Source organism: Lagenorhynchus albirostris, chromosome 6 (genome assembly GCF_949774975.1).
Source record: "Lagenorhynchus albirostris chromosome 6, mLagAlb1.1, whole genome shotgun sequence".
NCBI classification, from domain to species: domain Eukaryota; kingdom Metazoa; phylum Chordata; class Mammalia; order Artiodactyla; family Delphinidae; genus Lagenorhynchus; species Lagenorhynchus albirostris.
The window spans coordinates 77,638,354-77,663,340 of record NC_083100.1 but is presented as its reverse complement, the minus strand read 5'-3'; the positions used below and the strand labels follow the sequence as shown (position 1 = coordinate 77,663,340).

The following is a 24,987-nucleotide window of genomic DNA, read 5'->3' as shown; positions in this document are numbered from 1 at the left end:
GTACATTCAAACTCAAAATGTAAACATTTATACAATGTATAAGCTCAGCTGAACAAAACTGAAAGAGAAAAAAATGACTAAATCCAAAGACTAAGACAGATAGGAAAATCCCCTCACTACTCTAAATAAGGAAAATAACCACAGACATAGAACAGATTCACAACCAATTTCAAAATTTCGAGGAAATGATTTCCTCCCAAACTACTTCACCAAAATTCACCCAGAAGAAACATGTCACACTTGAATATTCCAATTACCATAGACGCAATTGAAAGATACCTAACCAGATGATTTTATAGTAGAACCTTATGCAACCTTTAAAGAACAGAGGATTACAATATTATTTCAGATCACAGAAAGAGATGAAAAGCTCTTTATCAGTTACAAAACTCAACAGAAAAGGTATCAAAAAAAGAAAAGCAGGCAATGTTACTTATAAATATAAATGAAAGAATTTAAATAAAAGCCAAGAGAATTCTCAGTATATACACTCTGACAAAGTAGAATTTATTGTAGAAGTGCAAGGGTAGTTCAATATTGGGATATCTATAAAAGAAAGTATTTCTATTAACAAATTGAAAAAAGAAAACACCACATGATCACACTAATAGACTTGGTATGATCAAATTACATCCCGAATATCATGACAATTCATAAGTCTTCAAAAAATAAAAACAAAAAAATCCTCAAATAATACAATAATAAAGAGAAAAACATTTAAATGATAGCTTATCAAAGGCCAATAAAAATTATCCTAAAGCCACTTCCATTAAAATCATGACCAAAACATAAGTCTGCAATCACTATAGTTTCACAAATACACTATGGCAATAAAATTAATGACTGGTATTAAGATTGGGAAAGAGATAAATTCTCTTGCATTTACTGCTAAAGACTCAAATAAAAAAAACAAACTAATTATCCAGTGCCTCTGGTAATCTAGCTGGCTATAAGATAAACATACAAAAATTTTTGAATGACAATAACTAGCTTGTAATAAAAATGGGAAAAATATTCTATTTACAATATAACAAGTTTTTATAAGGTAAAAAGAAATAAAAATAACTATAATAACTGTCTGTCCCACCGAAATAGAAAGAGGGACTTGTATATTGATAAAGAGTTAACAGATAAAGAACTTATCCTCAACATATATGCATTTATTTGCAAATGAGCCTTGAAATACAGAGCAAAAACAGAAAAATATGGGAGAAAAAGATGACATCCCTTCAAGTTAAAGATTTTAATATACCCCTCTCCTTAGATGAAAGATATGTCAAGATACAGAAAAACAAAATAACTTTAAATTATTAGCACAAAAAACTCCTAAAATTGGTGTTGACATAGAACATAAAGGAAGCTTTAATAAACTGCAAAGAATCAACATCTTATAGACTGTGCTTTCTGATCATAATGCAAAAAGGTATACCTTATAAAAAATAAGTCTCTCAAAGGCATGATCAATGAAAGAAACAATTGATAGGATGGACTTAAGTAAAATTAAAAACCTCTGCTGTGCCAAATGCAGTTAAAAGAATGCAAAAAGCCACAAACAGAAATTATTTGCAAAAGGCACATCTGTTAAAGTACTGTTAACCAAAATATATAAAAACTCTTTAAACTTATTAAGAAAAATGAGTAGGGACTTCCCTGGTGGTGCAGTGGATAAGGGTCCGCCTGCCAGTGCAGGGGACTCAGCTTCAATCCCTGGTCTGGGAGGATCCCACATGCCAGAGAGCAACTAGGCCCATGCACCACAACTGCTGAGCCTGCACTCTAGACTCTGCGCTCTAGACTCCGTGAGCCACAACTACTGAAGCCTGCAGCCTTGAGGTGGTGCTCCGCAACAGGAGAAGCCACTGCAAGGAGAGGTCCGCACAATGCAATGAAGAGTAGCCCCCGCTCAACACAACTAGAGAAAGCCTGCGCGCAGCAACGAATACCCAACGCTGCCAAAAATAAATAAAATTAAATCTGTAAAAAGAGTAAAAAATCTGGGCACCTCAACAAAAAAAGACATAGATACAAGTAAGCATATGAAAAGATGCTCAACATCATACACTATTACAGAGCTGCAAATTAAAATGAGATGCACCACACACCTATTAAAACGCCAAAAAAATCTAGAACACCAACAATACCAAATGTTAGTGAGGCTGTGAAGCGACAGGAACTATCATTCATTGCTGGTGGGAAGTCAAAATGGTACAGCCACTTTGGAAGACAGTTTGGTAGTTTCTTACAAAAGTATATATACTATTACTATATGATCAAGCAATCGTGCTCCTTTATGTTTACCCAAGCGTGTTGAAAACTTAAGTCCACACAAAAACCTGTATGTTTTTAGCAGCTTTAGTCATAATTGCTAAAACCTAGAAGCAACCAAAATGTCTTTTAGTAACTGAATGGATAAGCAAAATGTGGCATGTCCAGACAACAAAATATTATTCACCTCTATTATAATTATTTTGTTATTCAGTGCTAAAAAGAAATGAGCTATCAAAGAAAAGAAATGGAGGAAAATTAAGTGAATGAAGCCAATCTGAAAGGGTCACATACCCTTTCAGATTCTAACTATATGACATCAGGAAAAGGTAAAACTGTGGAGACAGTAAAAAGACCAGTGGCTGCAGGGGTTGTGGGGGGAGATGGGGAGAGGGATGAAGAGACAGAGCACAGAGGACTTTTAGTGCAGCGAAACTATTCTGTATGACACTATCATGAGGGATACACGTCACCAAACATTTGTCAAACTCATAGAATGCATAACACCAAGAGTGAAACCTAATGCAAACTGGACTTTGGGTGATAATGATGTGTCAATGTATGGTCATCAACTGTAGTAAACATACCACTCTGGGGAGAGATGTTGATAGAAGGGAAGGCTGTATGTATGAGGGATAGGGGGTATTTGGGAACTCTCTACTTTGCACTCAATCTAAAATTTCTCTAGGAAAAAAAAAAAAGTCAATTTGGAAAAAAAAAAATCTGACATCTGGAAACCAAAAAAACCAACCACTTAATACCTAATAAAAAAAGAAATCAAATGAGGAAAAAAGAAAACAAGATATTGAGAGCTGAATAACAACAAAAATTCTTTATGTCAAAACTTAAGGGACTTCCCTGGAGGCGCCATGGTTAAGAATCTGCCTGCCAGGACTTCCCTGGTGGAGCAGTGGTTAAGAATCCACCTAGCAAAGCAGGGGACACAGGTTTGATCCCTAGTCCGAGAAGATCTCACATGCCACGGAGCAACTAAGCCCGTGTGCCACAACTACTAAGCCTGCGTGCCACAACTACTGAAGCCCGTGCGCCTAGAGCCTATGCTCCTCAGCAAGATAAGCCACTGCAATGAGAAGCCCACGCACCGCAACGAAGAGGAGACCCCCGCTCGCTGCAACTAGAGAAAGCCTGCACGCAGTAACAAAGACCCAACAGAGCCATACATACATACATACATAAATAAGTTTATTAAAAAAAAACAAAAAAAAAAAACTTAAGCAGCACAGTTAAGGATGTCTGAAAACCAGTGAGCTAAGGACTCAAATTAAAATTAAAAGGACTCAAGATGCTAGAAAAAGACCGAGAGAGTAAGTAATCAAGAAGGAAGTAAAGATGACAACAGAAATTGAATAGTTACCCTCTCCCCTCTTCAAGAAAACCCAAAAAACGGACAATGATAGCAATCATGATTTCTAACTCTATGCTAAACAATTATTAAACCTCAATAACATAGATAAAAATCTGGAAAAAACATGAAATTATTAGAAGCAACTGAAAACTGGAATAGCCCAATAACCACTAAGGAAATTGAAATGGTAATGCAAAACCATTATCCTCAAAAACTATTAGAGCCAAACTAAACTTTAAAAGCTTTTGCACAGCAAAGGAAACCATTCACAAATTGAAAAGACAATCTACTGAATAGAAGAAAATATTTGCAAATGATATGACCAATGAGGGGTTAATATCCAAAATATAAACAGCTCATACAACTCAACATCAAAAAACAAAAAAATGAACAAAAAAACAAAACAACAACAGAAAACAACCCAATAAAAATTAGGCAGAAGACTCGAATAGACATTTTTCCAAAGAGGAAATGCAGATGGCCAACAGGCACATGAAAAGAGATGTTCAACATCAGTAATCAATCATCAGGGAAATGCAAATCAAAATCATAATGAGATAGCATCTCACACGTCAGATGGCTATCATCAAAAAGAATGCAAATTACAAATGTTGGCAAGAACGTGGAGAAAAGGGAACCCTCGTAAATGTTGGTGGGAATGTAAACTGGTACAGCCACTGTGGAAACCAGTATGGAGGTTTCTCAAAAAAACTAAAAACAGAACTACCATATGACACAGCAATTCCACTCCTGGGTATATATCCAAAGAAAATAAAAACACTAGTTTGAAAAAATACATGCACCCCTACGTTCACAGCAGCATTATTAACAATTGCCAAGATAAGGAAGGAACCTATATGTCTATCAACAAACGAATGGATAACGAAGGTGTGATACACGCACACACAATGGAATACTACTCAGCCACAAAAAAGAATGAAATTTTGCCATTTGCAGCAACATGGATGGACTTTAAGGGCATTATGCTAAGTAAAATATGTCACACAGAGAAAGACAAATACTGTATGATATCACTTACACGTGGACTCTAAAAAATACAACTAGTGAATATAACAAAGAAGAAGCAGACTCACAGATACAGAGAACAAACTGGTGGTTACCAGTGGGGAGAGGGAAGGGGTGAGGGTCAATACAGGTGTAGGGGATTAAGTGGTACAAAGTGTTTTGTATAAAATAAACTACAAAGATATATTGTACAACATGGGGAATACAGCCAATATTTTACAATAACTAAATGGAGTATAAATTTTAAAAATTGTAAATCACTATATTGCACACCTGTAACATATATTATTATACAGAAACTATACTTTAATTTAAAAAAAAGTGTTAGGTCCAGTCAGTTTTTAGTTGTGTTCTATCAAGCATTAAGAAATAAGTTACTTATTAAGTTGTTCTAAGGACCAGAAAAGAGAGATTATTCTCCAGAAACAAGCAACCTAAAAAAGATACCAGCAAACTAAATTCAGAAGAAATTAAACACACGTGTATGCACATATACATACCACTAAATACACATAATGAATAACTAGGGTTCATGTTCGTGATGTAAAGATGGCAATGTCAGAAAACTTATCCATGTACTTTCACATTAACAGAGTAGAAAAGAAATATCATATGATCTTAGTTGACATGGAAAAAAACACTGAAGAATTTAAAAAATAAGTACATATTGAACACTATCAGCAAACCAGGAATAGAAGAAAACTTCAACTTAACATAGACTGCATACCAAAAAACTATAGTAAACATCATATTTAATGGAGAAATTTTAAACTTATTCCCTTTAGGAGAGGAAAGAAGACAAGATGCCAGTTTATCACTGCTACCACTCACCATAGCACTAGAGGTTCTGCCTGAAACAATAATAGTAGACACAAATATGAGGACCAGAAGAGAAGGTGCCAAAACGGTCATTTGAGGGTAGTGGTATTACACAGAAAACTCACTAAGCAACAAGAGTTCAGCAAGCCTGCTGGATAAGCACATAGAAAAATGATAACATAAAGCACAACAAATTCAAAATGGCTCCAAATCTTATACAGTATCTGTAATCTAACAGAATGAAGAATGCACAGTATTTAATGGAGAATATTTAAAACTCTATCATAAAACAGACTTAAAAGACTGAACTACAGCAGTTGGCCCTCCACATCAGTGAATTCAACCAACCATAGATTGAAAATATTTTAAAAATTCCAGAAATCTCCAAAAAGAAAAACTTGAACTTGCTGTAATCTGGCAACTTTACACATTTACATGGTATTATTGCACTTAGCTTTATTGTGTTTCGCAGATTATTGCCTTTTTAAAAAATTGAATGTTTGTGGAAACACTCTGTGGAGCAAGTCTATTAGCACCACTTTTCCAACAGCATTTGCTCACTTTGTGTCTCTGTGCTACATTTTGGTTACTGTTACAATATTTCAAACGTTTCATTATCATATTTGTTACAGTGATCTGTGATCAGTAATCTTTAGATTATGACTTGCTAAAGGCTTAGATGATTGGTTAGCATTTTCTCACAATAAAGTATTTTTAAATTAAGGTATATACATTGCTTTTTTAGACATATTGCTATTGCACACTTAATAGCCTACAGTGTAGTGTAAACATAACTTTAATATGCACTGGGAAACCAAAAAATTCGTGACTGACATTCACTTTACTGCAGTGGTCTGGAACTGAACCAATAACTGCGATAGGCCTGTAGTGAGCACCTCAACCTGCACAGCACTGGCACCAGGTGCTATGCAGAAAAAGCTATTTCTGTTTAGAAAGCCTGTCAGAATGACTGACTAGAAAGATCCAAACAGTCAATTTCTTCTAACAAATGTCAAGGCAACTAATACCTGAATTTTTGACTCCAGAAGGCAAAAAGAATTGCGAGGACAGCAGAGGAAACCTAGGGAAGTGACTCTCTTGGATCTGCTTGACCACAGATTAAATACACAGGAATTTCTCTTGCCAGGTACATATTCATAGCCTGAATTACATAGAATGTTCATTAGAGTTCTGGTTAGAACCATGTTTTGCTATCCTTAAACCACCACTCATTGTAAGGGAGTCTAAAAGGAAGTTAAAGTAATTCTGAACTAGTTCCTCATGTTTAGGAATAGAAAGCAAGTGGTACTACATCAAACTGAAAAGCTTCCACACAGTAAACGGAGTGAAAATATAACCTCTGGAATGGAAGAAAATATTTGCAAACCATAATAAGGGGTTAATATCCACAATATATAAGAAACTCCTACAAATCAACAGCAAAATACCACAAATAATCCAATTAAAGAATGGGCAAAAAAGACATACAAATGCCCAACAGGTATATAAAAAGATACTCAACATCACTAAGCATCAGAGAAACGTAAATCAAAACCATAATGAGATTTCACCTCACACTCGTCAGGATGGCCATTATCAAAAAACCAAGAAATAACAAATGTTGGCAAGGATGTGTAGAAACTGGAACCCTCCTACACTGTTGGTGGGAATGTAAATTGTATAGCCACTATGGAACAGTATGGAAGTTCCTATAAAAAGTTCATTGAAACATCTTTTTTTTTTTTTTTTTTTTTTGCGGTATGTGGGCCTCTCACTGTTGTGGCCTCTCCCGTTGCGGAGCACAGGCTCTGGACGCGCAGGCTCAATGGCCATGGCTCACGGGCCTAGCCGCTCCGCGGCACGTGGGATCTTCCCAGACCAGGGCACGAACCCGTGTCCCCTGCATTGGCAGGCAGACACTCAATCACTGCACCACCAGGGAAGCCCTGAAGCATCATTTTTAATAGCTAAGATATGGAAATAACCTAAGTATACATGGATGAATGGATAAAGATATATATAAAATGCACATACACACAAGGAAAACTATTCAGCCATAAAAAAAAGAATGAATGAAATCTTGCCATTTACAACAGCATGGATGGACCTTGAAGGCATTATACTAAGTGAAATAAGCCAGAGAGAGAAAGACAAGTATTGTATGATCTCACATGTAGATTCTGAAAAACGAAACAAAAAAACCAAGTTCATAGAAACAGAGAACAGACTGATGATTGCCATAGGGGAGGATGGTTTGGGGGTGTGGGAGAAATGGGTGAAGAGGGTCAAAATCTACAAACTTTTAGCTATAAAATAAGTAGGTCATGAGGGATAAAATGTACACCACGGTGACTATAGTTAGTAATACTGTATTATATCTTTGAAGAGTAAAGTCCTCCTCACACACACACACACACAAAATTTTGTTACTATGTGTGGTGATGGGTTAACTACTTATTTTTGGTAAGCATTTTGTAATGTATACAAATACTGAACCATTGCATTATACACCTGATACTAATATAATACTGTATGTCAATTATAAAATAAGGATGAAGATCAAGAAAAAAGAAAAAACACACAAAAAAGCTACACAAAAAAATTTCATAAGCTTTTCCCAACATACGTGTCTTAGGACATATATCCAAATAAGCACCTACTGGGGAGGGTGGACTGGAGTAAAGGGAAAAAGAATAAAGGGAAGAATAGAGGGAAAAAATATGAGGGAACCGCCATGGATCAACAATAATGACCATAGCCTGAAAAGCACAAGTAACTGAAATTTGTGTACCTGAAATCAAAAAAGAATAAAACAACAGCAAGTTTTCAAATAAATACACAATATTTTTGGATGGGAAAGTTTAATTGAAAAGTATGAATATGTCAGTTCTCTTAAAATGGAAAGAATTAAATTAATCCCAGATAAAAACACAATTTTTGCCTTTTGAGCATGTCTCTGTGTGTGTATTTAAAGACTGCTTTTGGTGGGGGACAGGGAAATTCATATGCTAATATCTGAAAACAGCAAAGGACATAATGAAAAGAGAAACCATGAAAGACTTGTCTTATTAAATATTAAATCTACTCTAATCAGAAAATGGTGTAATATTGAATTAGAAATAGAGTGGAAAAGAAAACCCAGAAATGGATGTCAGAATATGTGAGAATTTAACATATGACAAAAAGATGTTTCAATTAAGTGAGGAAAAAAAATAGTTTGACAGACAACTGACACAACCAAAATATTAATCATGGTGGTTCCCTCATGGTAGAAAAACTTAGGGTAATTTACTTTCTTCTTTTTAACTTAAGTCTGCTTCATTTTCCTCCCAGTGAGCCCATATTATTTAAGTAACCAGGAAAAACATGAAGCTATTATTAGTCAAAAACAAAAAAAGACACTTATAATGGAAGAATACCAAATGGATATTTTATAACTATTCAATTTTAAAGCAAAAGATAAAAGTTTAAAATATTTAAATACAGGTCACAATTAAAAGTCTTTCACCCCAAATTTAAAATACTAACATACTTAAAATTCATTCAAGATTTCTGCATTTTCTCAACCATATGAGAATAACAGCTACCTCTCAGGACTACTGTTTTGATGAAATAAGATTACACACATAAACTCTTCACTGAGCTTTAAGGAATTAAAAAAAAAAACAACAAAAAAACCTTGGTGATTCCCACATCTCTGATTAAGTCTCACAAAAATCAGATTTTAAAATAAATTATTCAAACAAATTTTCAACCTTTGGCACAGAAGATAAAGGAAAAGGGTTCAACTTAGTAGATAATCTTCAAAACAGAAATAAGCGTCAACGTAGTAGGCTAAAGAAGTATAATGAAATAAATATATTCCAGAGGTACTTACTGCACCGGATGTTGTACCTAAAAAAAAATTTTTTGGAACAATATTACAATGTGATAAATTATGCTCTCCTTAGGTTAACAGTGTTAAAATATTTATTCATACTATTTTTTCCTCCTCATCCCATCAGACTAAATATCCTAAGACTGTCCCGTATCACCTTTGTACTTGCTCTCTTTCCCACAAGAAAAACATCGATAGTGCAAAGCACTTTCAGAATTAAGTTGGCACTTTGAACTTTCAATGTGCAAACTCACTTGGGAGCTGTTTGAGCAGTATTCACACCCTTGCCTTTTGTTTCTCCTTTTCTTGCTAAATAGGTGTTTATCTTAACTAATTCCTGTTTCTCTGCTATACTGCTGAAGTACAGTAATGTGTCAGAACTCTGATTCTATGCTTTAGATTTCTGACAAGTTTAATTATCTAGGTTCCAAACACATGCTGTACAATACAGAATCCTTTAGCCACCATATATGCCTGTTTAAACTAACATTTAAATTAATTAAGATTAAATAAAATTTTAAAATTCAGTTCCTCCTTTGCACTAGCCACATTTCAAGTACTCAATAATTACATGTGGCTGTGTTTACTGTATACAACACTACAGATTACAGAACATTTCTACACTTACAGAAAGTTCTATTAGATGGTACTGTCCTAAACTATCAAAGCCATCTTAAGACATAAGGAGAAATCCCTATTAGTCACAAAGTTCATATGAATAATCTTTAATTTAGGAAACTAGTAGCTTAAAACTATATGTAAAAAAAACAAGAGACTGTAAAAAGGAAACAACTAAGTACATATATACAGAGAGCAATAAAAAAAAGCTAGTATGGAACATCAATAATAGAGTCAAAGCATTTAAAAGTAACTAAAAATAAAACTTTAAAGTAATTTTCCAGGATTATTTAGGGTAATAGTAACCACCTCTAGATATCTAAATAGGCTAAAATACTATTCTAAGGTATTGATATATCAGAGGTATTGATATATCAGAACATCATTACAGCTTAAAGAATGAAATCTGTGAAACATCTTAAAAAGATCAGTTATGGCCCATATAAACCTCCAGGAAAGCACACAGTGCATTTTAAACATATTTCGACCCATAATGTTCAAAAAAAAAAGTTTTGGCATAATCATGGGACAAAGTTCACCATCTGGAATACTATATTACATGGAACATTACTTACTCATGTATAATTGAAGCATTATTATATGTTAAAGTCACACTAGTCATAATAAACACTTATTGGTAACTAGCTGAAAAAATATATTATCACAGGGCTTACAAACTGCAATGACTATAAGGATCAAGCAGGTATCAGAAAAATGAGTGAAGTAGTCCAGAAGTCTGAGAGCACATGCTCGATATCTGAAGTATGGAGTTGCTACCCATTCCACAATGTTTGCTGAGTGCAAATATGGACTCAACCAGAACTTTCCATTCAAATATTCTCTGAGTATCTACTGTGTTGAGAAAGACCACTGTAAATAATAAAAGTTCAGATCATCCAACTTCTCAAGATAAATTAAATTTTTGTATAGAATGATAAATTCAATCTTTATGTAAGCCTGCAGACTTTAAATGTCAGCAACTAATTATAAAATTTAAAAACATCCCGTGGGCCAAAGTATGTCTGAAGATCAAATCTGGTCTCAGAATTCCAATATCTAAAATTGTGATAATTTCTTATGGATTTCCATTTTCCATTGCTTAAAAAAAAAAAAGAATCAGGAGCTGATTATAGTGCCCAAGAGACACTGTTTTATTCCTCACTGTAACACGGTTGCTACTGTCCAAATTAAGTCTAATATATATCACCATAAATGGTATACATACCTGCTGCTACATCCATATTATTTACTCCTGGCTGTAAGAATAAAAATGAAATTAGTAACATTCACCTTGCTTAAACTGTATTTTATATACGATTCTCTTAAAGCATAATCAGTCCCCTCTATGTATCAATTCTCTAGCCACTGACTCAAAGATTCTTGGTTAAGTTTTAGTGATCTCAGTTCCCTGAGCTTGCTATAAATTGTAAAAAAAAAAAAAAAAAAAAAAAAAAAAAAAAATTGCAGTAATCTGGGACTACTGAAGCACTTTAATCTTAAGTGTTTTATTTATATAATTATCGGTTATATAAAGATCCACAACCCTTTACCCACAATTCTAAGATCCAAAAAGCTCTGAAAAACAAGTTTTTTTTTTTTTTTTTTAGTTTGGCACCAAAACTCATCAGTGGCAAAACCTATCCTGAATGATATGAACTGTTTACAGTCTTATTTATCCCACATCAGAATGAGTATCTTTAAGTTCTGCTTTAGAAATATTGTGTTAGAAATTAAAGTGCACGGCCCAAGATCCCGTGGGAAATTTTTACATAATTATTATATACTATATGCAATGTATTACTTTATAATATAAAAAAAAAATGAAATGTATCTGGCCCTAGGGGTTTTGGATACGACACTGAAAGCCTACCCCAGTGGAGTATGCCACATCTGTTCATTGTAACTAATAAATAAGTCATGCTAACTTGAATATCATAATGATTTCTATATTGCTATACCACCCAATAAGGGTGATAAGAGTATTCAAAGATTTTCTAAGTAATGTGCCACAGCTGAAGTCTCATGAAATGTGGATTTCAAATGAAATCTTCTGATTTCTAAATTTAGGATCTAGTATTAAATCACATCCTATCAATTTTTAATTAGTATATGGTAAAGCAAACGTCTGCTCTTTCAGATTAGAACGCTACAAGAACAATAAAGTGCTTCTGGCTAAGGAATTATGCTTTTTAGAATTCTAGACTTGTTTAATGTAGAATTAACTTAGTAACTAAGGATGTACAACAATTATAATATAAATATAGGAAAAAATGTAAATGCCTGGATTCAAGAAACTAAAAATAAAAGTCCATGTAATTCCCATCGTGTAGTACTTAGGAGGCACTTAAAAAGCTAACATGATTGCCTACAAAATACGTATGTTATCTCATAGACAAAAGAAATCAAAACATCACAGAAAACAGTTACTTTCACAAGATTACCGGTAAGGCAGGCTGCATGGAAGCCTGAGACATGTGAGACATCATCATTCCAGGCATTACTGAAGACATCATTCCAGGCATCTAGAACAAAAGTAAAAAAAGATTACTATATAAGACCAAAGCACCTAATAGGATTTTAAGAATCTATCTGGTTATTAAAACTAATATGTACAACTTAGGATTAAAACCCAGTGAATACTACACTACATGAATAGTATGCTTAGTAAGTGCTTGTTGAATGAATGAAGTATTTTTTAATGACCTATTTTAATACTTATGTCATTATTTATATGTATTGTCATAATTATTTTAATACATTTAAAAGTTTAGACTATGGTATGCTATTTGTAACTTAAAATTTAAGAATATTAATTTTCTTTTAATTTTAACTCAACACCCATGTTTTTCTCTTCTTTGGAGCAAGGCAAAAAAAATTTTTCAGTGTTTCTCACCTTTGATTTTTAATATCTGATTAAATAATTTTTATAGCCATCTGGTCTTTTTAAAACTTCTAGCTCAAAGGTGCTTATAATTCAGTGACTTTAAACAAATACATAAAAAACAGATTTTTCTAACTCAAGTCATCTATGCTGTCTCTTATAAAGAAAAACTTAATAAAGCACATACACACATGCATATCTGGGGAAAGAATATATTAGTTTGGGGGCTTAAACTCATCTACCAATAACTGTTATCCAAATCTATGAATCAATCTTCACTACTTAGTATGAATAAAAATCATGAAGATTAACATAAATTTCCAAAGGATTCTGATGCAATGTTCACATATATTAGTATAATCTCACATCATAACTTTAATCTTAATATGAACGAATGTAAGGAAAACATGAAGGGAGATAAAATTATACAAAACAATCATAGGTCCTGGAACAAGGTAACCAGTTATTCAACAGTTTTAAATTAAATGAACAATCTGAGAAATAGGAACAACAAAAAATAAATAAGCATATTGGTCAACAGGAATATATAAAGCCTACTTAAGGTAGAAAACACTTGAACACTGACGTTTATTACTTTTGAAAGTCAACTCATGAAGCAAAACCAGGCTAAATTATCATTAAAATGAAGTAGCATGGTACTAATGGATGAAAAAACCAAAAAAGCCTTTTTGTTCCACAAAATATTCAATAAACTGTTTAAACATCACTAAACAAGAACTTGACTAGAAATGTGACTAGAACCTGAAATACAGGTCAAATAATAGTTGACAAAAATAAAAGTGCAGAATTTGAAAACAAAGCAGTGACAAGCATCTACAACTCAAACAGAATGAGAACTAGGCTTTTTCCCCTTCTCCCCTCAACAGATATACCCTCACAATTAATTCTGCTTTAGGCTAACAGCAAATATGTTTGAATTCTTTTAAGAACTAAGTAATTATGGGGGGAAGCACGGTGGGCCACAGAGAGAAATGGCCTGCTATTAAAATGGTCTGCATATAAAATCAAAAGCTAATAACATGTCCAAAAACTAGACTTCTAATCTAAATGGAGAACCTGAAATTTGAAAACTTAAGAGAAAAATGAATCAAAGTATTTTCTCAAGAATTAAAAACTGTGGGGGGAAGGATAAACTGGCAGTATGGGATTAAGAGATGCACTCCACCGTACATAAAATAGATAAACAATAAGGATTTACTGTATAGCACAGGGAACTATATTCAGTATCTTGTAATAAACTATGAGAAAGAATCCAAAAAAAGAATATAGATACATACATATATATGTATAACTGAATCACTCTGCTGTACACCTGAAACTAACATAATATTGTAAATCAACTATATTCCAATTAAAAGAAAAGAAAAAGAAATTCCACATTAAGCAAATATCAAAACTATGACTACAAAGACTTTGTGGCAACATGAAAAATGCTTCTGACTCCATGTTAAGAGAAAAAAGTCACAATCAAAATTGTGTGTATACTACGATTAAAATTTTTAAACAGAGATGTACACACAATAAAATTTGGAATAAAATATACCAAAAATGATAATTAGGGAGATGGAATATGGGTTATTTATTTTTCATTCTACTTTAAAACTTTCTGGAATGATGTATTTAAAACTAAACATGTAAATTAGAAGAATTCTGTGCTAAATCTTAAAAAAAGAATTAAAGACATTTAAAAAGGGGGAAAAAATCTCCATCATGCAACACAGCATTTCCACACGATAGCAGTACAAATGACTGTACAAATAAATGTAATTTCAAATTAAAGTACTCTACTTCATAAGAGACACAGTGATCAAAGCCCATCCAAAACCAAAGCACAAAAGAGCTTACATATAACAAATGTTTACTAGACCAGGCAATGACACAGCAAACAATATTTGAAAATCATTAAAGAACAGAATTTGACAGAGTTCTCTCAATTGTTCTTCTTCCCACACTTCAAACTTTAAAACATCTCAAAACTTTGCCTTTAGACTAGAACTCATGGTATCGGTTATATAATGAGATTTAATGTCAAATAAAAAGCTAAATTCTCCCTCTGTATCTCTGTAAATTCTGAGGGGTAGCAACTAGTTAAGCTTGTTCAACCTGACGAAAATTGGCAAGATTCTTAAATTATGTACAACCGAATATTCTAAAAGTAAATAGATAATTCTAAAGCAAAACTGTGATGTTATTAACATGAAACCAAAGAACAAAAATATAAATATGCAAAATACTATGTTTTTATGAAAAGCTATTACAAGAATTTGGCCTGTTTCCCAAAGCCTGAGGAATCTATTTTGCGGAAATGTTATCATTTCCATTTTTCATTAATTCTAGAATACACCTAATATGGAGATGCATGTGTCAACCCGTCTGACTGAAGTTGAATTCTTTCAGAGGATTTGTGTTGACTTCAGCCAGTCACTTGGCAGCACCATCAACCTGAGACCATTAAAAATTTCTAAGTTATTTATTTACTTGTTTTAACACCACACTGATAATGGGAATATAGGCTGCAAGCTTATGAGAGAATTGGCATGTGGTTTAAATCCTGATCAGAAGTGATTTTTCCCTCCTTTTGCCCAATAAACAAAGTTGAGACATTCAAGTTACTTTGCTGTCCTTTTTTCCATAGCAGATTTACTTCTTGCTTCACACGGAGGGAATAGCCCTTTGGCATCCCAGCTTTATTCGTAGACTTCTCATTTGTTTTTTTCTCATGCAGGGCACCTAATATAATGGAGTGTCTCATCAATGATGACATCTTAAATTCAATGAAAACAGGATGTTGGTTCAAAATGGTTACAGGGACAAATTCTTAACATAGTTGCTACAGTAATGCCACAACAAATTCCACAAGCCAGATCATTCTTAAAGCTACAAAGTGGTAGCTCATACTAAGCTTATTGTGAAGCACGCTATAAAATTACAATAACCTTGTAGAGCTTCATAAATTTCCATTTAAGCTACTTTGGCAAATATATTAAGTGCTGTAATTAAGCATTTCAGTTGTTAGGAGACAGAGAAAGAATGGTTATGGGTGAAAGACATATATGTGAGATGTAAGCTAAATTGCCTAAAATATTAAACATCTAAATTTAATGGACACTTTGGCACCTTTAAAAAGTAACTCAGATATACAACTTGATATGCTTTATTCAAAGTGGCCAACGATCTGTGTGATGTTTCTATTTCTCTTCTTTTAATGATAAAAGTTAAGAAGAATCTCTTGAAAATTCTAAGAATCACCCATTTGAAGAAAATTAAAAATGAGTAAAAACTAGGGAGCACCACAGAATCCGCTCAGTCATTCTTAGCATCCCAGTTTAGAAAATGTCTAATGTTAGATAAAAACAAGCATGATTCATTGATCACTCTAGATATTTGAATTATAAAAAAAGGTACAGTAATAAAAGTAATCCTATCAGTGCTACAGCAAATTAGTTATACAAAATGTAAATTAGCCCAATTTTATTAGGATATGAAAACAAAAGTGTACATCTTCATGTGGGCACCTCAAAAGTTCTTTTCTTCATAATTATTTCCTGAAGTTTTTCCTGCTGGAAAGAAATCACACAATCTAACCTATTTTTTGTCTAAATATTAACTCTTGAATTTGGTTGATTTTTAAAAATCACTCTTGCTGCCAACATGTAGCTACAAATTGATTACCTAAAAAGTTTGATTCTTGCCTTTATACTTGTTCCTTTTAAACGTGCTAAAGTCAATTCCACAAATACACTCTACAGAGGCTATTAACATTAAGCACACAGTATTTTAAAACAACTATTCCCTACACCACTAACTTACCTTATAAACAAATACATAAATGAATGCAAAAAATTAAGTTTTGAATAAATGCAAAAACTACATCTTTGAATGTAACTAAATATTCATTCAATTGGAAATAAATGGAAATACCTGTTTAAAGGCATGTCCTTAACAACCCAAAGTGGCTTAATTTTGGGACAATCATTTAACCTTACTTCCTCTTCATCGACAGTTATATATAAACTCAAAACATGTCATTTTCTTATATAAGAAACATTTAGATAAAAAATAGACATTATTTGCACAAACTGCTCCCACAGGGAGTAGAACCTTACCATTTAATAAATCAACTGCCAGTATTCAAAATTATTTAGTTTGCTAAATTCTCTCAACCTGGAGACTTTAGAATTCACTATAGTATACACTATTCCTTCAAATTCTAAGGAGGTGTAACATGGCATAATCTCATACTGCTATATAGGGAAGCAGCCTAGTACAGCTATTGAGTATACTCTGGATTCAGACTGCCAGAATTCCTACCCCAGTTGGCCACTCACCAGTTATGTGATCTTGGGCAACTTTACTTAACCCTCAATTTCCTCACCTGCAGCATGGGGGAAAAAATAGTACTTATCTGATAGGACTGTTGTAGGGATTAAATGGAATGATACATGAATACACACAGGCACTTAGAACAGTGCTCAATAAATGAAAGCTGTTTTATTACCACTGCTCTCCTTCAACTCATGTAATGAAAGTATCTCTCATGTTGCCCCTTCTCTCATCTATTCCCTAGCTATCTGTTAGTTAGGCACTTTGGTTCTTTAAAGGCATCTAGTAAATACTGTAAAACCATCACCTTCAGTAGGAATCAACACACATAATGAGAAGTCAATCCCAGATTAAGGATCACATTTAGTGCTGGCTTTTCAATGTCGCTTTACAATTCACTCAACTCTCTAGGCCTTCCTATTCCTATCTATAAACTGGACATCTATCTAGCCAATCCACTTTTCAGTCAGGAGGATCAAATTCAATAGGGTATATGAATCAGTTATATACAAACATCTGATAAAAATTATAATTCTAACACAGATTAGGTATCACAGTTCTATTCCCTGAAACCTTAAAAAACAAAACTATGTGAAAAAAAGGCAAGTAAATAGTTTAAATTATTTAGTCCACTGTCTCTTGCTAAACCCCAAACTTCTTAAATGAGGGTACAGAAAATATAAAAAGAAAATCACTGGGTGTTGATATGTGACACAAAAACTTAGAAAAGGAGCTGAATAAAAATGAATTGTATCACTTGAATTTTAAAAAGCTCTAAACATACTGTGGATACACACACAGATTGTGGTGTCTCAAGTCATATAGAATCAAAGATTTTATAAAACTTACTCTAAAAATCATCTAAACCTCCTTTTGGACATGAGCCCTCCAGAACGCAAGTACAGAGGAACACAAGACTATTACTATCTTCTTCCCCAATTCCTTTAAACTAGATTCAGTATTATATCTAGCTAAATCATTAAATATTTGTCCATATGAAAATTTTTAGCTCCTTCTCAATTGTGGGCACCTTTAGGACAAAGAGCATGTTTAATTTATGTAAGTATTACTCGTACAGAAGAGAATTACATAGACATAGCAGAGACTCAAACACTTGTAGTAGACAACTTTATGACTAGCCCTTATTTCTGTATAAGGAAAGAGAGGGTAATTTTCTATTATATTCAACAAATATATGATCATAAATATGTAATGATCTTAAAAGTACTAAAAAAAATCATCTTTCAGAGAATTAACTTTCTTGATACCCAATGACCGAAGAAAGTATACCAAGCCCACGTTCTCAAACAGAAACTTAATGCTCATTCATTAATCAAAAGGTAATTTAAAAAGTCTTAACCCAAACAGATCAGGAGCTAATAAATAAGATTTGAGAATTTTGTTAAAAAAAAGTCTAAGATAAATGAGATGAAAATTTTGTTTAAAAAAAAAAAATGAAAGCCTAAGATAAAGCAAACTGTATTTCAACTCAGTTCTCACTTGCTGGCATGTTTAGTCCTTTAAGAGACACGGCTAACAGCAACACTCAGATTTGGAGAAGATTCAGATTTCCACTTTGAGTGTAGTGCCCCAAGTAAGAAAGAAGCAGATAGAGGATTTTCTTTCAAGCCTGTCATACAAAATACCACATCTTTAGTAATCGCTAACTATACTTAACTTTTTTTAATAAGTAGAAGAAACATGATGACTTGACCAGGGAGAAAAAGAATACAAATATAAAACATTCATCTCCACTAAATATTCGAATGTCTACAAGTATCGTGACAGTCAAATCAGCAGTTAAAAGATGAGAAAACAGTGTGGCCAGGCACCTGAGTGATACCTGTAAGTTCCCTGAGTGCATGATATATATACAGTGTTCACCTTTGTACTAATACACGGTCAAGAAGAGGCTTAAATGTCTATTGACGAAAATGGGCAAAGTCTATTGGCTAAATTGACCTGACAATGGAAATATGAAGATATGGAAATAGGAAATAAGAATGAAAGACTAATGACAACTTTAAATGAGACAGTGTATATCTACTCATTCCAACTTAGAAACCTTCACAACTTAGGCTAATTCTTTCTCTAGGTAAAAAAACAAACAAAAACTCAAGTGCATAGCTATGGATATAAGTAGATGCCAAATGTGCACTATCTACTGATATACCACTTGATAATGACTGGAAGTCATGTCATCAACATTTCTAACAAACCCAATCAAAAACCAACAGGTTAACCCATTGAGATCTTTTTTGGTTTTTTTTTTGACCAGGCTGCGCAGCATGCAGGATCTTAGTTCCCCCACCAGGGATGGAACCCGTGCCCCCTGAGTGGTGTCTTAACCACTGGACTGCCAGGGAAGTCCCTTTTTTTTTCTTTCCTTTCTGATTCCACCATTAATGAATACATTTGTTGCACTCTACAACTCTATGAGCTGCTACATTTATGTGTGTTAATACTGATTTCCACATTGCCCTTTTATCCTGAAGAGCAGACTAAATGGGTAAGTGATCCCAATTCAGCTTTTCTCGCAAAATGTTAATTACAGGCAGTGTTAGTTCTATGCAATGTGCTAGACAAAGCAAAATAAACAGATAACAGGGGGGCAAGGGAGACTGTGGAAGTGGGGGAGAGGAAGATGGCCAACTAAAACCGAAAAATACTAAGTAAAAAGTTTTAAAAGGCTTCTGCAAGACTTCTTAGCATCTTTAGAAAATACTGCACCCTGCGAATCTCAAAGGGGTGGAGGGGTGCAGTTCATTCTTCCAAAGTGACATGGTCTTTTTACATCTCTTCAAGTAATCCCGATATACTCAGAAATACTACTCTAGTTGAAGTTTTTGAATAGATGAGTTCATATTTAAATGAGTTGCTATCTAAAGATAATGAAACTAAAACCTATCAAAATCTAACCATATACACAGCCCAAAAGTTATACCAACACAGTAGGTATGGGTCAATCTATGTTTTAAAATGCACTCACCTAGGTAATATAAATACATAAAGAAAGTTACCTAGATTCAACAATCTACGAGCAGGTAAGCTAAAAAAAAAAATCTTTTTCACTGGCTAATGTTCAATTCAATGGCAAGGACCCTATAACACCCAAAAGTGAGGATAACTCACAAGCAACAACAGCATAACAATTTATCAAGTCAGTCAGATAAATCTAAGACACCAATCAATATATTGGATTTCTCTGGAAGGCCTATATTCCAAATCATCATTTCTCCCTAGGGTATGGAAAAATCTGGTAAAACTTAAAGAGATGATCACCAATGAAGTCATATAGACAGAAATACATTTGCCTGTAATTTAAAGTAAATGGAAGTTCTTTAGTTTTATTCACCAAACAAAAATTACTTATTTCATCTTAATTATCTTCCATTTTTGTCAAACTGAAAATCAACAGTAGAGACAGACCCTAAAAACAAGAATAAGTGGTAACAATGTGAAGTCATAAGTAACCGCTGAAAAGTCACATGTAACACTGACTAACTTTCTGGCTTATATTGTAGGAAAGGGTATCTGCATTTGTTTCATTCATTCAACAAGTAATTTACTGAGCACCCATGATGTGCCAAGAACTGTGCTCAGCACCTATAGACTTCTTAAAAGTTCAGAACATAGCCCCTGCCCCCTAAGAGCTTACAACTGTTGGAAAGGCAAAGCAAATAAACCATAATAAAACAAAACAAGTGCTAAAATAAGTGAAATAGTAAGAGTTATGGGCGGATTACGTAGGATTTTATTTTAATAATCTGAAGGGGAGGTATATGCTGGGAAAATTTATTGTTGAGGACCTCTTGGAGAAGGCAGGACTTGAAATGGCAGAATTTAGGTAAATAAAGGAAAGCTCATGGTAGTAGAGAGCTGGGGGGCAGGAGAGCAAGAAAAACAGCACAACCTTGGTCATGAACTAATATAGTTACTCAAAATACCATGAAAAGACCAGCCCGCATTCATATTAGGGAATGTGAAGACATGCAGCTCAGAATCGTGCTCTGAATTATATACTATGGGAGATAACTGAAAGTTAAATTGTGGAACGTAGACATTACGCTATAGGCACAGAAAAACAGTGGAAGTTCTACGGCAAGGAGATAACTCATTGAAATCTAAAAAGAGTTTTTTGGGGGACAAGCTTGAAGCAAGAAAACCAGCTCAAAAGTTGTAAAGAGTATCTTAGGCATGAGAGTGTAATGACTTAAGCTCAGATAGCAGCAGGAACAGAAATAAGGTCTATAAAAACCCGCCTTACTCAGTACGAGAACATGAAAATCTGACTTATTTTTAAAGAGGAATTATTCATTTATCAGTTTATTGAACAAAGGCAACAAGAAAAAAATAATGAATAATTAGAATTAGGGGGGCATTACTAAAAGAATTTCCTATTTTTACTTGCATATCAACCCATAAAATCTTATACATATCACCTATCCTTATCAAATGATCTAAACTGAATCATAGGTTGTTAGAGCTGAAAGGGACCTTAATTCTTTTACTTTACTCTTCTCATTAAAAGAAGAGGAAAATTAAGAATTAAAGAAAGAAGACAAAGTCAGGCAGAAAGACTCTCTTGGGCTTAAGTGAAGGCCAAATTGCCTGTGATAAGGATGGTTTATGCTGTAGAAAAGACAACAAAAGAATAAGACGTGAAAATATTTTAAAGCAAAACATTATTTACAATACACATAGAGAAAGAGGACAGCTTCATACATAATTATATCTTAATACAAATCTCTACTGCCACCAAGCAGGAAAATTATTTTATCATTAACATTTGTAAACTTGTAAGGTCCCTTCCAACTGTAAGATCCTATAACTCTGTAAAAGTAGAAGCACAACTTTCCCATCTGAAGTTAATGTACAATAAGAAAGGCAAGTTTAACCTACAGGATAAACTTGAAAGAATATTATTAAGACCTATTTGATAATTTCCAAATATCTATTACTACTAATAGATTCATCCTAAATTCTAAAAAGGCATTCTAGGTTATCTCCTGAACTAAAACAAACATGCTACTCCTCTAATCTAAATCATCTGCTGCATTTCAAAAAGTACAAACTCTGGTTTCTGTAGACTGTTATGTCCAGTCTGCATATTATTTTACAAACAAGTTTTAAAATTTCATGTCATGTTCAGTAACATCCCAAAGACCACAATCACTTAGCAAGTAAGACTGCCACCAATTTTAGTCCTCAGCTGGTCCCAGAATGAGATCTTAATGTGAACTAGGCAATATACATGAAGGTTCCATAACCTTCAATTGCAAAGTCTAAAGAATTTGTGAATTAACTATTTAAAATTTGATGACAGAACCCTACCAACTTTGTGTCACTGCAGTGAGCGATATAGGCATCCTGCTTCTTCTCATTATCTTCTGATCACTTACTGCTCACTTATACTTCTGAGAGCGGGTAGACAGAAGACATGATGCAGAAAAAAGGATCAAGTTTGTGAATTATCAACTTTTATTTTAAGGTAGTTGTTTATAGGGCTTTAAATTAGATTTCTGAATACATGACTGTTTATATTATCCATGCCCTTCCACTCTGTTATCAAAGCTAAAACAAGAATTTGTTTTACCAAGACTTGGGCCCCATATTTGTTAGATATCAAGAGGAAAAAAAGGAATAATCTAAGGGAAAAAAAAAATGGGTATTCTCTTGAGTTCCTCAGAGCTGGGTTCTTAAGTCATTCAATCGTTATCCTAACAGGAGCCAACAGAGAGAGACTTCTGAACATCTAAACAGTCAGGTACGCTTAAAGGCACATGGCATATACTGGTCTAGGAAAGAAGTAGAAGAAAACCACAAGGTAAAATTCAGAGTATTTGAATGGATGTGTACCAAGTAGCAAAAAACCTTACTAGGAAGATGGTCACTACAGAGCTAAAGAGAAAGGGCCATAGAGCAAACTGTGACCAGCTTATGTCAATGAGATACATGAGTACTTAAAAAATAAAATCTGCATTTTACTCAAAATGACTAGCTGGTATCTTGGTTTTGGTAGTGCAACAGCACCAATACAGCAAGGGCAAGCAGGTCAATCCCTTGCAAAACTTACCTTGATTGGCCCAATGGAAACAGAAGGCCCCAGAAAAGAGAGAAGCATCTGGCAGTAGCAAATTGTTTTATTTTATCTTTCTGTGGAAAGAAACTAATTTTAAATAAGAACCAGAGCATTTAAAGAATAAATATTTTTTAAAGCTCATTATCTAGTTAGAGCAGCTCTACTGAGAAAACAAGAAGAGCTCCTTGCTGCTTAGAGATGGAAAGAAACAGAAGAGGAATCAGAGTTGTTTCTCCATCACCTAGGGAGTTTTAAAACTTGTGCTATCCTAGAGTAACAGAATAAATAGTTCTTTTATTTAAAGAACTCCTACAGGCAGAATCTTTTGGGCCTGGTGCCTCTGAATAAAGCTTTTTATACAAAATTAAGGGCTATACTCTTAAATACCTTAAATAAAAAAGAAGAAAACCACTTGACATTAAGCCCTTCTATTCTTAAGAAAAAAAAAACCAAAAACATACACACAGAGCGAGCTCCTTTCTCCACTACAATTTCACCAATAATTCAAACCATCAAGGCTTAAATGATTATCAAAGCAAATGATGCCCCCAACTGGCAGAAAGATCATAACTAATTGACTGGCTTTCCAAAATATTTTGTTACCCTAAATACTTGATGATTTATTGAAACACTAAATGGAAAGAACCCAGCCACCAAAGGATATGTGTATTATAGAACCTAACAGGGGGCATAAAATTATTTACGGTAACTGAACCTGTTACCTTTCTTGGATGCTTTTCTAGGAATTAAGTTCTATTGAACTCATTGAGTCAGCATTAAAACCTTTTGGTCCAAATCACTCCCACAAAATGTTTACAATTTATGCTGGAGATGGAAGGGACAGCTCAAAAGCAGAAGTGCAGAAGCAAAAATCATTTAAAAAAAACAAAATAGTATAAGTGGAAAATAAACTACCTATTTGGCACCGTCCTATGAAGAACCAAATCAGAGTAGAACCTTCCCACCTCCACCCCCATTGCGCGCGCGCGCGCGCACACACACACACACACACACACACACACACCAGGAAGCTTTTTCAGGAATAAAATTAATCCTAAGCCAAAGGCCTAAACAACTGCTGTTTTCAGATTCTATGCATGTACAAGGTCCACCAACAAAAATTATATTGACATAGCATATTTACTTCAATTGACATACTTGGGGGGAAAGTCATTAAACTAAAAAGCCTACATGTACTTTGCTACTTTTAAATTTAAAAAAACAAACAAAAACAACTCAATTTTGTTGCTGTAGAAAGTAAATCTCTTATACAGATTTTTCATTACACTCAAAATTTGGTTACTGTCATGATTATACAACATTTCACTTAAAAACATTATTCTGGCATAAACTGAAACTTAAACAGCTGTAAGTATTGACCCAGATTTTGAAATTCTTTGACACAAGAATACCATGGGCAAAAGTAAACAAAGAAATACAAAACAAAACATTCTTACTTGTCCCATTGGTGGTCCTCCCATTGGGGGCATCATTTGCGGCATCATTCCATGAGGTACAGGAGGCATGTTCGCTCTCTGACCCATAGGATGCATTCCCATTGGGGCATAATGCATGCCAGGGTGCCCCATCTGAAAAAGAGGGACAATTTAAAAATTAGTAAGTACCAATAAATGCTTCTCAAAAATCTGATTTCTACAAATCAGTTATATGCATGACATAATATCTGGCTAATGTGTGATTCAATTACT

At 33.8% G+C, this 24,987-nt stretch overlaps 1 protein-coding gene across 4 annotated transcripts in view; it reads right to left on the bottom strand.

Annotated features, from left to right (window-relative positions):
- PRPF40A (pre-mRNA processing factor 40 homolog A) overlaps window positions 1-24,987 on the bottom strand; it is a 54,834-nt gene that overhangs the window by 28,370 nt on the left and 1,477 nt on the right. For all 4 annotated transcript variants that reach the window (XM_060152873.1, XM_060152875.1, XM_060152876.1 and 1 more), the window contains exons 2-5: window positions 24,736-24,867; window positions 12,413-12,493; window positions 11,197-11,227; window positions 9,354-9,370 (exon numbers count right to left, since the gene is read on the bottom strand). In XM_060152873.1, coding sequence (XP_060008856.1) covers window positions 9,354-9,370; window positions 11,197-11,227; window positions 12,413-12,493; window positions 24,736-24,867 — 261 coding nt within the window. The remainder of the gene's footprint in view (window positions 1-9,353; window positions 9,371-11,196; window positions 11,228-12,412; window positions 12,494-24,735; window positions 24,868-24,987) is intronic.